The 14,460-nt window shown below is 52.6% G+C and overlaps 1 protein-coding gene across 1 annotated transcript; it reads left to right on the top strand.

The window, feature by feature from the left end:
* Bpifb6 (BPI fold containing family B member 6) lies at positions 1 to 10,619 on the top strand. The gene is made up of 15 exons (XM_055606595.1): positions 1 to 100; positions 1,320 to 1,419; positions 2,292 to 2,396; positions 2,838 to 2,987; positions 3,151 to 3,205; positions 3,691 to 3,751; positions 4,396 to 4,487; positions 4,948 to 5,121; positions 6,347 to 6,397; positions 6,732 to 6,905; positions 7,422 to 7,489; positions 8,807 to 8,852; positions 9,502 to 9,565; positions 9,922 to 9,998; positions 10,587 to 10,619. Exons 1-15 carry the CDS (start codon positions 1 to 3, stop codon positions 10,617 to 10,619), a joined length of 1,350 nt encoding a protein of 449 aa, XP_055462570.1.
* The last annotated feature ends 3,841 nt before the right edge of the window (positions 10,620 to 14,460 follow it).

Below are 14,460 nucleotides of genomic sequence, written 5' to 3'. Positions count from 1 at the left end.
ATGCTGTGGGTCCTGTGTCTGGTCCTCTGCGGTCTGCTGGCTGGTACTCGAGCTGACCATGGGGCTCTTCTGAGGTTGGGCATGGACATCATGAACCATGGTGAGTGAGTGAGCCCTGGGCGGGGCCAGGGGGACAAGTGGGCAGGTGATACATAGTGGTTTCTCAAGTCTGCAGAGCTTGAGCATCTATGATTTGCAAAGCCAACTTAGAAGCAAGAACTAGCGATCCATTCTACAGAAAGGGAAGTGGAGGCCCAGAGACAAAGAGCCAACGTCCCAAACTCCCTCAAGTTAGATACAGAGACATAAATCCTTCTCCCTTCCAGTCTCTCCTTCACTCTAATGGGAAGGGCTGGTGCCCATGTGTCGGCTGTGGAGGTGACAGGCGTGGATCGGTTCCCAGCTCTGACAACTCGCTGTGTGACCCCAGGCAGGTCCTGTGCCCCGTGTTGTTTGCGTACTTGTAAATATGGAGAGAACAAACAGGGAAGAGTGACCAGCTCCTCCCTGGCAGGGTCCAGTTGATATGTGAGAGTAATTTCCTCCAGGCATCATGACTCATTTTTCACCCTGTGCCCAGCTCCATGAAAGAGCTGAGTTCAGGTGCAAGAGGTCAATGGTGGCTCTTTCAGTATTTGCTTTTTCTCTGGAAGTTAGCCAATGGCTCTGTTGGAGGCGCTTCTGACAAGGATATCATCTGAGGTCTGGACACCCCCTCCCCCCACACACCCAGTCCTGGAAACCAGCTCCTAGAGGAGTGCTCACTGTGCTGTCCTTCCAGATCTCCACGCTTGTGTTCCTGTATATGCCTCCTCACCCTTTAGCTAGGCTTCTCACTCCCTTCTCGCTGCCCTTAACCTCTGTGCCTGGTCTATCCTCGGCCCCTCTCCTCTCCTTCCTTCTTCCCTTCCTTCTCTCTCTCCTCACCTAGCTCTGCCTCTATGCTCCTGGCCCCATCCCCCAATGTCTCATCCTACTCCCTTCCCCCGCTCTACCTCCCTCCTCATTTTGCCCTTGCCATGCCCTCTGTGCTCTGTGTCTCTTCACTGCCAGTGACAATTCCCATTCTTCCTCCAAGGACCTGGTGATATTTGCCACCTCCTCCTGGCAGCTGTCCTCTCCCTAACCAGACTCCTCCTCATGTGATTCCTGCACTTCTCTTTCATGGCATTTGTCACTCTGTCACTTCCAACCAGGCAGGGGATGGTCAGGAGCTGGGCACAGCAGCTGAAAGTGGCCAGGATGCCAGAGAAATGGATGAAGGACAGAGAAACAGTAGAAGCCTGGCTGAGAGGCTCTTGGCACCCTTTCTTTTCCAGAGGTCCAGAGTGCCATGGAGGAGAGCCACATCTTGGAAAAGATGGCTGCTGAGGCTAGCAATCCACAGGCAGGAGGAAAGGCCATTAAAGGCCTCAGCAAGTAAGTGTGCACTCGGTGGCGGTGGTGGTAGTGGTGGTTCAGGGAGACACAGGAAGGGCAAGCATGGGAGGAACTTGGTCCAGCAGGCATTTTTCCTGCTTTATCCTGGAACTCCTCCGTTATGCCTTGAGACCCGTTCCTGGAGTCATTTAGAGGAGAAAGAGGGCTCACTGAGTATACATGAAATGAAATGGAAAAGCAAATCTTCAAATGGTGGAGCTGGAAAGGTGTTGACAGTCATCCAGTAATGGGAGGAATGGCTCCTTGCAAGCACCATGTTGGCTGGTTGGGGCTGGCTGAACTGATGTCCTGGGGAGGTGCAGAGGCGCTTTCTGGATTCAGCAGGAATAGGTTAGAATAGGGCAGGTGGAGGTATGTGTGCCCTGTCTTTGTAATCCTGCTTCTCAAATGGTGTTTCTGAACCAGAGGTGGCTGTGTCTCTAGGGGGACAGTTGGCAGTGCCCAGAGACACTTTTGGTTGTCTCAACTTGCAAAGGAGGAGGGCGGTGCTATGGATATGCATGGGTTGAGGTCAGAGCTGGTACTAAGCTCCTAATATCAAAGGTGACACTGTGGAGACACCCAAATCCAATCCAACTTTCTTCATTTGTTGATGGAGAAATTGAGGACAAAAGAGGAAAAGAGAATAGCTCAAGGTCACATAGAGTCGGCCCTATGTCTCACTTCACACATGAAGGTTTTCTGTACATAGATTGGTCCCTGTCCAAGCCTTTGGCTTACATTTGGATGGCCCTAGTAGGCATAGGACAGGAGTTTACTCGGACCTCCCAGTGAGGTGGTGGAGGAGCATGTTGAGGGCCTGGGTCTTGTCTTCTCAGTTTTCATTATTGTGCATGTCTGTCCCTTCCCAGCATGAAGGTAAAGGATGTCCTGGAACCTGTCATCACATTAAACTTTGTACCTGGAGTGGGCATCTTCCAGTGTGTGTCCACAGGCATGACCATCACTGGCAAGAGGTTTGTGTGGGCGGGGTGAGGCGGGGAGGAGACTCTCCCCGTTTCACCCTTCCATGCACATCCACTGAGTACCGACTTTATTATGTGGGTGCTGGGGTCTGAGGGAGCTGTAGACTTGGGTTCTACACTGATGGGAACCAGGTGAAGCGGAGGCACAGACGGAATCATTGGCAGAAGGAGGAAGGTCTAAGCAATGGGGAAAACGTCAGGGGGGTTCCAGGGAGGGAAGTACAGTGAGCAGTGTTTGACATGTGTTAGAGTTCATCTTAAGAGGGGAAAGGTGCGTTATGTGACTGTGAGCCGGTCCCATCCTGGTATTTTACCATGTGGGGGTAGACCCTGCCCTCTACCTTCCCAGATGCTGAGGTTGTAGGCAAAGAGTGTGGGGCTAGCAGCCCCAGTAGCAGAGATACCAACAGTGCTGCCTGCCTGGCCTTCCAGCTTCACAGGAGGCAACATGGAGATCAACGTGGTCCTGAACATCACAGCCACTGACCGGCTTCTGCAAGATGAGGAGACAGGCACTCCCATGTTCAGGAGCGAGGGCTGCGAGGTCATCCTGGTCAGCGTGAAGACCAATCTCCTTAACAAGTAAGGGGTCCTGTGTCTGGGGAGCATGGTGTTCCTCTCTGCCCCTCCCCCTCATTCCTCTTCCCGAACCACTGAACTCCTATTACTATGTCCCTTTGTGTCCCCTGTCCAACTTGGTATCATGGATGCACTGTTCACCTGCTACCTCATGCCTGTGTCTCAGCAAGGCCATCAGCAAGTTTGTGGACAGCACCCTACGCAAAGTCCTCCCTGGCCTGGTGAGTGGCCCGAGGAAGCCCTCCCTCCTTGGTGGGACTGCTCTGGCCGGGGCAGCCAGTGGTCCCTTAGGCAGGGACCTTGATGGGTTGGTAGTGGCTAAGTAGAGTTCAGAGTCTGTGACTGGCTCAGGAGGAAGCAGTGCAATGGTCATCTAGTGATGCCTGCCACAAGCACAGGCAAAGGCAACAGTGTGTGTGTGTGTGTGTGTGTGTGTGTGTGTGTGTGTTGTGTGTGTTCCAGCTTGACAACCCTGCTCAGATGGCCACAGTTTTGTGTGCAGTGCAACCATTTGGATTCTAATCTAGGCTCTGCTGGTGACAGTCCCAAGATTTGGGCCTCAGTACCTCTGTTCCCTGTCCTTTCCCCCTCCCCCCAGTTCTTGCCCCACCCTTGTCCTGCTGGGGTTTTTAGGATTCCCTGTGGAGTAATGTGGAGTCTCCTTGTGCACATAACCCACGCAGGCTGGGGCCTTCTTTGCTTGCAGATGTGTCCAGCCATTGATGCTGTCCTGGTGTATGTGAACAGGAAATGGACCAATTTGACTGGTGAGGACACCCCTCTTCTGGATTTCAGTGCCCATCCCCTCCATTCGCGTGGCTGCTTCCAGCCTGTCTCCAGGATAAGAAGAAGGCTCAGATCATGGTGTCCCTGCACTATCTAGATGAGAAGCCTGAAGCCCCAAGGGGTGCCTGGGTCCTTTCATTTCTCCACCTGAATTCCATGTCAGCCACTCTGCACACAATCCCAACCCCAGGCCTCACAACCTAATGAGGTGTCCTGCCTGGGCATTCATGAATCCTTTACTGAAAAGGTCTTTTGTCTCCACCATTCGGGGTCTATAGGGTCCCTCAGGGTGGGAGAAAGGAAATCCTAACGGCTGGGCCTGAAGACCCCTTCCTGCTAGCATGTCCTCAGCAATGTGGTCTGGGAGAAGTCACTTCATTTTCCCCCCAGCCACCATTTACTCACGTGTAAACAGCCCATAATTCCAACCTTATATGTATTAGCATTGTTACAGGGCCCTGGAAAAGGCCCAGACACAGGGTCAGCAGAACAACAGGTTACCAAGGTCTAAGCCTCTTCTTGGGTCACACAGAGGGGCAGGAAGGCTCAGGAGCAGTGGCTGCTTCTGGCTTTTCTAGCTGCTCCTGGGGCTGATGCCCATCTGAGTGGAACCTCTTCTCCACAGAGCCCATGCCCGTGGACCAGATGGGCACTGTCAAATATGCCCTGACATCCTCAGCTGCCACCACAGCTAGCCACATCCAGGTGGACTTTAGTGTAAGTGGTGAGGTCCCCCGGGTTCTGCACGCAGGGTTGGTGGGGATGATGTGTCTGCTTCTATCTGACAGGTGGCTGGGAACCCCGCTTTCACTCGGGCTGTGGGGCTGGTGGCTTCAGTCTCATTTCCTGCAGGACTATGTATGTCTCTCAGAGAGTGGCAATGCCTGGTGTTGCTTGTGAGAATGATGTGTCAGGGCTCATATCACAGTCTGCACAAATGGCCCAAGCCAGAGTCAGAGCCACTAAAGTGGCCTAAATGCTCTTTGGAGAAACTGCCAGGAAACTGCTAGTGGTTGATACTTTGGTCCTCTCAAGCCACATACACCCACCTACAATTTGCTCTGCTCTAACCATGTCCTGCTGGCTTGAGGTCTGACCTGAGCTCCAGTGGTTGGAGAACCAAGACTGTCCTGGCCTCATTCTCGTGTGGCTAAGTGTCTCTCCTGTCACACCCCAGCCCATGGTGCAGCTTCAGGGAGGCCAAGTTATTCAGCTTCCCACAAATGAATCAGCACCAGAGTTCCCTGAGGGCTCAGCCCAGAGCTCACAGCTGCTGCTTTCAGCTGCCTTCCTCACGGCTGAGCTGGCCCTTCTGCAGAAGTCCTTGGAAGTGAACCTCAGGGACAAGAGGGTAAGCTGGCACCACATCCTACCTGCTTCTGCTGCTGGAGTGACAGGATCTGCCTGCCTGTGCAGCTGGGGATGATCCAGGGGTCAGATGCAGGACCGGCACTGGAGATGCAGGGTCAGATGCAGGACCGGCACTGGACATGTAGGGTCAGATGCAGGACCAGCACTGGACATGTAGGGTTGCTTGAGGTTTCTGTGGCAGCTGTCCGTGCCTGCTACTCACTCCTCTGCCTATGTGACCGGTGTCTAACCATCTGCATATCTGATCATCTATATAATCAACCCCATTTAGTGACCCACCTAAGATCCTCTTTAAATTAAAGAAGTGTACATGTGGAGGTCAGAGAACAACGTTCTAAAGTTGGTTCTCTCCTTCCTCTGTGGGTTCCAGGGACTGGGATCAGGTCAAGGTTTGCGTGGCAAGAAGTTTTACTCTCTGAGCCAACCCACTACTACCTCCCTCTCCCTACATTTCCTATGTCCTGGCAGCCACTGTCTTCCTCTTACTCAAATCATCGCCCACCCACTGTGTCTTCATGACCTGGTTCTAGCCCCCACCTCACACCCTTGTATCTCTTCACACCATCGTCATCACACACGGGTGGATAGGTACACATCTACATCCCCATTACCACACACCTCCAGCCATTGTTTCTGCCATTCCCTTGTTCACCTAGCCAGGTACCCACCTGTGTACCCTTCCCTCCTCCATTGCTCCATCATACCATCTTACCACCCATCCTCTTCCCATCCACCCGTCTTCTCACCCAGTCTACCCTCTTTCCAGGCACCATCTGGTTTTCACTCGGCTACTCAGCATTCCGTCCTACTCATAATCACCACATAAGTGTCTCCCCCACACTCCCTCCATTCATCTACCCATCCTTCCCCATTCTGTCATTCTCCTGCTTTCCTGTGCTCCCTTCCACTTGCCTACCTGTTTATAAAGTTGCCTTGCCATCTCCTCCATCACACCTGGCCATTCTCCCCTCTGTCTTCCTGCTTTTCCATTCAACATGTTCTCAGCATTTGACCTTAAGCGTCAGGAGCCATAGGTGCTGGGGTGTGTAAATGAAGGTTGGGCACTGGAGGGTCCTCCGCTAGTTGACCACAGAGTTCTGTGTGCAGGTGAAGGGAGACTCTGAGGCCCCACCTTCCTAAGGCAGAGAGGTGGATGCTGGGATAACTGGCCTTTACCCAGTGCCCACTTTGACTTCGATTTATAGGTTGGTAAGCTGTCACAAACTACTGGGACACTGGCTGGCTTCATCCCACAGGTGAGTGCCCCAGGCACCTGTGACCACTGCACCTGTGACCCTCCAGGCAAACTGGACTGGCCTGGGAGGCAGCTACTCAATGTGCATACCCTTTGCCCAATATGGAGAGAGCCTTGCCTCCCCATAGAGCACTAGAGACAGCTCTAGTACTGTGTCTGGCCTAGAGACAGTTCAGCCATATCATCTTGTCAGTCCTGCACCACCATAGAAAACAGCCAAAATGTTGTGTTTTACTTCCTTCATTTCCTAAGAGACACAACTTTGCATGTCGGACTTCTAGCAGAAACCAGCCACTCCCTTGGGCTGGCTCTGAGAGGTGCCTCGTTCTTTGCAGGTAGCCAAGCGTTATCACAAACCAAAGCCTTTGCTGATTAAGGTCAAGATAAGCAAACCCCCCAAGGTTACCATGAAGGCTGGAAAGAGCCTGATGCACATCCATGGCAGCTTGGAGATGTTTGTGGCGCGTAGACATGGCAAGCACCCGAAGTCACTCTTCCGCCTGGAGACTGTGAGTGGGGCTCATAGGTAGCCACTTTCACCTTGGGGATGCTTCAGGCTGGGTGGTGCTGGGGTTTTAGTTGAGAGTCAGGACACAAATGGAGGAACCTGGTGTTACGCATCACCACTTTTTATGGTGGTTCATTCCTTCCTCTTTTTCTCCAATCCTCCTCAGCCCCCAAAGACAGTATAGCCTGCTCAGGGAGAACTGTGGAGGCCCAAAGATACCCTACACCCAGCTCTGGCTGAGTGGTGTTTGAAGGTTGAACAGTAGCTAATGAGCAGAGGAGCTGATGTTGAGGAGCTTGGGGACACCCTAAGTAGCTGGAGAAGGCCCAGAACACTCATCCCCACGTGCAGGCATTAACCATAGGTCAGGTGCAAATGAAAGTTCAAGCTGATCCAGGACAAAGAGAAAAAGATCCTGGGCTGTGGAGAGGCTTCTGGGCTCAGTCCTAGGTCAGGGCAGGAAGCAGATGTACCGATGGAGGACCCATGGCCTTCTCTGCTTCCTCCCCCTTGCCAGCACTTTGGTCTGGAAATCCAGTACTCAGTGCAGGAGAACCGGCTGCAGATGGCCACCTCTCTGGACAGGTAGGAGCTGTGGTAGCCCTGACTCTCTTCCCCAGCCCACAACCTTCTACCTCTCCCTATCATCTACAGCACAGACTGGTGGATAAGTGCCCCTCCAGGCCACTATTACCACAGGCCTCTGGACATTGTCTACTCTTCTTCTTGTCCATTCTGGTGACACCTTTCGGCTTCCAACTCCAGGTTCTCACCTAGATCCATCTGCTACATTCCACACTACCAGGCTGCTCTGGTCAGTTAGCCTGCTCTAGAACCCTCAATGGCTCCATGCTGCCTACACGGTCTTATCTTAAACCTTACCTTTACACTCCAAGCCTTTCTCTAACCGCCTTCTGCCCTCATTCTCCCACTATAATCTTTCACAGTGAATTTGGTTTTGGCCTTGGTGCCCCTCCCTTTATAGGCCTTTGTCATTTCTTCCAGGTACCTTGCTTCCACTATCCTGCCTTACTCTTACACTTGGTGTGGGGGTGGGGGAGAACTTTGTTACACCTGGTCTTACACTCAGCCACTCACTGATTCCTGTGCTTGTCTCAATAATTCACCTGACTTGAGTTATACCAGGATTCTTCCAATGGCAGGAGGCAGAGTTCACTTTAGGAAAACTTTTGGCTCAGGCGACAGAAAGCAGTATGTCTGCTTCAGGCCTGGTGGGACACAAAGTTCTCAAGATCCTGGCTTTCTACTTCCCTTTCTCTGCTGAGCTCTTTCCTGGCTAAATTATCAGGCAAAGGGGACCCCAACAGAAACAGGTTCCCTGGTCCAGTGGTTCTCATAGTCACTAAGGCTTAGAGTCTAGTTTGAGTCATATGGGCAAGGCTAGACCAATTATACTTACGAAGACAGAGACTGCCTGGGTGGCCTGGTCCTGGACTATTGTCTCTTCTGGGGAATGTTTGCCCACATGGCTGGCCAGAAATGTCTGTAGAGATTCAGGGTCTTCTGCTGAGATGGGGTGTGAGCATGCAGAATCCAGATGATTGCACATGGCCTATCCTGGTGCCAGCGTGTGCTAGTGTCTCCTGGGGATGGGAAAGGAAGGATTTCCTTGTATCCTTCAAGGATCTGAGTCTGGCCTGTTGGGTTGTGAATGGAGTTGTGACATGAGCAAGGGCCCAGAGTTGGGAAGAGGAGAGTTCATGAGAAACCATTGGGGCCATTCAGCTTCGAGGACAGAATGGGAGGTAATGAGAGGTGGTCACTGTCCCATCACAGTTAACAAGCAAGCAGGCTGCAGAAGGGACACATGTAGGGGGTGTACAGCTGAGGAACCCCTTTCTTGGTGGCTCTGACTGTACCTTCTCCACCCACCCCTCACAGTTTATTGAGCCTGTCCCGGGAGTCTTCTTCATTTGGCCACTTCAATGTAAGTATCTTAAGATGCCATCTGAAGGCAGCACTGAGCCTGCAGGGAAGAGGCCCTACAGTGGAGCCAGAGCAGTGAGAGCAAGGCCACTCACATGCTTTGGGGCTCCTGACACACTGTCTGACCTTGAGAAGGCCCTTAGCCTTTCAGAGTCCTTGTTCCCTTTCCCAGATAGAACCTGGTCATCTCTACGGGCTAATTCTAAAAGCATGACCATGGTAGTGGCCTGGATGGCCTTGACTGGCCAGCCACAGGGTCCCCATCACAGCACCCGATCCAGCAGATACCAAATATGACATCAGCAAATACCCATGTGTGGCTACATGAGCTCTCCTGGAAGCACTGCCATAACTCACATTCACGGGCCCAAGGAGCTGGTGGCTGCATGGCCAATCCAAGCTCTGAGTTTTCTGTCAGCTCAGGAGTGTAGGACACATAGCCCTCTCTTGACTCCTGAGTGCCCCCAGTCCTGTGCCCTGCATGTCACCTGATCAGGAATAGGAGCAAGCCAGCCCCCAGGCCTGAGGCTGGCTGGACAAGCTATTTGCTATCCCCAGTGTCCTCTTTTGTGTTCTTCAGGCCTAGGTGAGGGGAAACCGAGGAGGGGTGCTGAGCTGTTTTGGGGGTTTTCCCTATCTGTCTCTTCCAGGAGACGGAGTTAACTGGCTTCATCACTGACTGTCTCCAGAAGGCCTACGTCCCTGTGGTGAACGGTGAGGCTTCTCCAAGAATCAGGGTGCAGTTCCCCAAAGGGTGCTTCCACCTGTATGGTCTCAAAGCTGTGGAGTAGATGGCCAATGTTGAAACATTGAGGTCAATGTAGGCTTAATGTTACCTTCTTGGAGACAAAAGCTCATCTCATAATTTGGGCTCTGACCCTTGACCTCCCAGAATGAGTGAGATTTTGGTCTGTGATACAAACAGAAGGCGAACAGGTGCTCTCTACCTGTGTAGCCGGCAGACATCATGAATCAATCCTGACACTGATTCCCACCACTCATCTCTAGGCAGCCTTAATTGATTGCCGAGCAGCTGGGCTGAGCTGACTTTTCCTGTATTTATTTCTCAGATGTACTTCATGTTGGGCTTCCGCTCCCAGACCTTCTGGCTATCAACTACAACCTGGCTGAGCTGGACATAGTGGAGGTGAGGGAGGGGCCGGGGGAGGCCATGTCAATGAACACTTTTAGCCAAACTGGGTGATCAGCAAGAGCTGGCCTCTGGCCAACTAGAGCGAGGAGGTGGGGAAGAACAAAGGGCCACCAGTGTAATCACTCCAGTCCCAGGACAAAAGCTTCAGCCAGGACTGCATAGAACGACACTTCACCCTCTCGCTCTGTCACTGTGCCCTTCCCCCCTTTCTGGGTTTAATTGGGGTGAGAATGTGAACAGCAACCTCATAGAGCTGTCCTGATTTTCTGAGACAATGAACCCGGCGGCATACAGTTAAGTGCTCAATGAATACAAGTTTCTCATAGCTTGTTGGGTTTGAGCCTGGAGTGTTAAGTGGAAATTCCCTGCCCTCTCTCTACTCTAGGAGGTGGCAGGGTGTGTTCCTTTTTGATAGTTGAGAAAGTTAAGGCTCAGAGGGACAAAGGGAGCTTCCAGGTCACAAGGCCTTTGCTTATCTAGTGTTGCTTTCCATCTCCCTGGCCATGGCTGGCTCCATCTCTTCCTGAGCCTGGAAGACTCCTTTTGTCACTCCCTCTTCACCCAGCTCCTTTCTCCCATCAGGAAGCCCTGGTGCTGGGCTTGAAGATGGAATGACCTCGTCAAGACTCTGTCAGCTGCCTTCACCTGCCATCCTTCTGAACTAGCAGAGGAACGCAGATGTGAGCCTGACAGGCTGGGCCCTGCCACCAATGGTTGCTTCCTGTGACCAGGAGAAAGCAAGAGGCCTGTAGGCCTCAGCAATAAACAGGAAGAAGACCCTTACACACCTCAGTGTTTCTGTCTCTTTTTGTAGCCCATGAAAATGTGTGTTTTTTGGTCCCCTTTGATGGGGCTTAGGGTCTGAGACCAGTTTGAGATCTGAAGGGCAGCTGGCGCACACCAAGCCTTTGCTAACAGTTACTCTCTATGCTCTCCCTCACCTAGAACCTATGAAAGAGACAACTGGGGTCACCCCTATTCACTGAGCAGTCAGCCCAGGGTGGCATACTTCCTGTCCAGGGCCTTCCTGCCTCAGCTCTGTGGCCTGGGACTTGGTAACCTTAGAATGTCTCTATTCATGTGAAGCCTGTGCCGCCAGGAGTCTCTCCACGTTACCTTGATTAGTCCTTACAGTTGAGGAGGTGACCGCCAGCATTCCACAGACAGGGAGACTGAGGCTCAGAGCAACCTAATTAGCACACCAGGGCACAGCAAGGTACATTAGGGCACACTGGCACAACCAGGCACACGCTAGGGCACATCAGGGCACACGAGGGCACTAAGACACGCACAGCTGGCCTGCCTTAGTTTGGCTCACTTCTCCGTGTTCTGCACCATGTGTGTTGGTCGAGCCATGACACCACAGAAGCCTCACCTGCAGCACAGGCGGGGCCAGCGCCGATCTCCGCAGGTGGTGAAGCTTGTGTGAATGGCATCAGGGGGAGTGCCCGGACAGCATCTGGGTAAGGAATACTAGTCCAGGTGGGGTTCTGAGGCCTCAAGGGAAGTGAGCAGGCGTCTCTGAGCCAGGGTGTGACTGGGCACCATGGAAAGTGTGAGCATTGGGCCATAGACCGTGGGGTTTGGGATCTGGGGCCTGCATAAGCACCAGAAGGCCATGTGCAAGGGAGGCCCATGTATCTGCAGTGTCTGCATCTACCCCACCCCCACACAACCTAGCCAGAGGGTTCCTGTGCCTCTGGTCTGCTCCCGCTATCACTTTTCTCAGGATTACACACACACACACACACACACACACACACACACACACACACACACAAAATGTGTGACCTACTGCTGCTTAGCCCGAGAGATGACCAGGGTGGTGGCTGAGGGTCTGTTTGTGTGCACATGTCACTTGTCTGCATATGGCAAGTCAAGTCTCTGATGTAGGAGTTGGGTGTGGGTGGGCTTGAGTTTGGCATATGCAGGTCCCTGTGTGTGTGCAGAGGCTGGCCAGGAGGCCAGTGTTTCTCAAGCCTGTGGGGCCTAGCCAGTGGCCCTGCTCCAGCCTGGCACCAATCCACACCACAAAGAAGGAAGGCCCGGATGCCAGGGCCATGTCCTTGTCCTTCACCAACACCTAATCCCATCAGCCGCCATCCCCTGGGCTGTGGAACAATAGCACCCTTGAAGCAGTTCTGGCAGGTCCCCAGGTCTAGTTAATCCAAGGGCAGTGACACTTGACACTTGGATATGTCGGAGACTCCGCCCACAGAGCCACTTACAGCCTTACAGCCACCTACCCAGGTCCAGCGTGCAGCTGGGAAAACAAGGCAAAATGCTGTGAGAAGGAAGGCCTGGGGTCTTTTGGGACCCTAGGCACAGTGTAACTTCTGACATATGGCAGCTCCTGTATGGCTCTCTGTTTTGTTGGTAAAGGTCTGGATGCTTACTTCATTTTGACACTTCATATTGGCTCTGAGAACATAGACCAAGCAAGGGAGTCCTGCCCTTTGACCCTGCCTCTCAGGATTCATGACAGAAGTCCTCTGCCTCTGCTCTCTCTCACCTTGCAATACTCCCCTAACTTAGCCAATAAAAGGGAGGCTTAGAGAAATGAGGTGACTTCCCTGAGGGCCCACACATATATGTGAGGTTGGATTTGAACTCATGTGAGTCCCAGCCTCTCCCCTGCTCCTCTCTAAGCTCTGAGCATGGGTATATCATGTAAAGAAATTGAGGTGCCAGGTCCCAGAGTAGGCAGGGAGCTGAGCTAGGTCTTCAATGCTGAGCCACAGCTACCAAGCCCAGGGACCTGCCAGGGTAGCTAGCCTGGGAAGGACCCTGGATGTTTTTCAAAGTGGGGTCCCACCTAACCTGTCTCTCCAATCTCTGTTCATTGCTTGCTCAGATGCCTTCCAGGATGTTGCTAACATCAGGGCTTCTTCAGCACCCTTGCCTCCCCCATTTCCCAATGTTCTTGCCCAGCGCCAGTCTACATTCAGCAGGAACAATCATAGGAGATGAACCCACTACACATGGAGAAAATGGCTCTGCAAGGCATGTCAGCCACTCAAGACAAACCCTAGTGCCAATACCTGGGGTGGAGGGCTTCTTTCACCTTCTCTGCCCTGACCCCTTCCATGGTTTCCATAACCGCCATCAGGCCTGTGCACCACCTTCCAAAACATGCAAGCAAAAGCCCTATGACATGAGCCTGCTGGGTGAGGTCTGTGAAAAGTAGGACCAGAGACTGCATTTTAACGAGTCTCCTCCATAGACATGCCTACTTCCAGACCCTTCATGAGGCGGTGGGGGATGATGCCTGGGCTGCAAGTCCGAGTGAAGACCTTGGGGTGAGAGCCAAGGCCCATGAGAGGAGAGAGAGAGAGAGAGAGAGAGAGAGAGAGAGAGAGAGAGAGAGCAAGTCAGAAACTAGTAGCATTTTTCTGCCTTCCAAGAGGCTTGGCCAGGCAGGTCGGGATGGTGAGTGTAGAATCAGAGAGCTCAGGCATTGCCTTTTTTTTTTTTTTTGCCTAGGCTGGCCTCTGATTCACAGCAATCTTTGTGATGTGTTGAATAAGGGTCCTGTAAGGCACTGGCACCTATGTCCTTCTATGAGTGGTTCCCTGGACCCCAAAATTCCTTTGTGTCTGTAGGTCATTGGATGGACAGTAACTTGGAGGGTTGAGGCTAGACTTGGGCCAGCTGCTTCCCTTTGGTCTGGTCTTGGCTCCTGGTGGAGGACAGTGGTCATCTTTGGTGCGCCATGATTTGAAGGGGAGACCAGGGGACTTTGCGAACACCCAGTTTAAAAGTCCATCAAGCTACACACTTGGAACCCACAGGGCCCCTTTCTGTTTGGATCCCATATTTCACGACACTTCCTGTTCAGAGACATGTGACCAAGGAACATCTTCCTCATCTCTCCGGAAGACCCCGGCGAAGGACAGTGACTACCGGAGATGTCACAGGCTTTCAGACAGGAAGGCCCAGGTGACTGAGCTGGGCCCACAAGTGGGGCCTCATTTGGTCTAGAGTTTCAGGAGACTTCTTAGAGGAGGTGATGCTGAGCCAGCTGGGCATGTGACTTACACCTGTAATCAGACCCTGGGTAGGTTGAGGCAGGACGGTCACAAATTCCGAGGCAGCCTGGGCCACAGAGAGATATCCTGTCTCAAAAAGATGATTGAAAAAATGAGCAGCCACAGAGCCCTTGGGTGTATGGTGTAGTCTGCCAGGCCACAACTATGTGATTCGCACTGGCCTCCTTGCTGGCCTGTAGCACCACCCTGGGGCTCAGTACTACTCTTTGTGACAAACTCTTTCCCAAGTACCCATCAGACTCCCTTCCATTTCCTCTTTGGGTCAAGCTGCTCCTGCTCCCGTTCGGAATATCTGACCACCATCTGTAGGAACCCCAGCACCACTTACTTTTTTGTTTTATGGCCTTGGCTGCTGTCGTGTGTGTGTGTGTGTGTGTGTGTGTGTGTGTGTGTGTGTGTGTGTGTGT

The sequence above is a fragment of the Psammomys obesus genome, unplaced genomic scaffold (assembly GCF_907164565.1).
Source record: "Psammomys obesus unplaced genomic scaffold, mPsaObe1.curated_primary_1811, whole genome shotgun sequence".
NCBI lineage: Eukaryota > Metazoa > Chordata > Mammalia > Rodentia > Muridae > Psammomys > Psammomys obesus.
The sequence above is the reverse complement of the archived record's forward strand: the minus strand, read 5'-3'. Positions and strand labels throughout refer to the sequence as shown.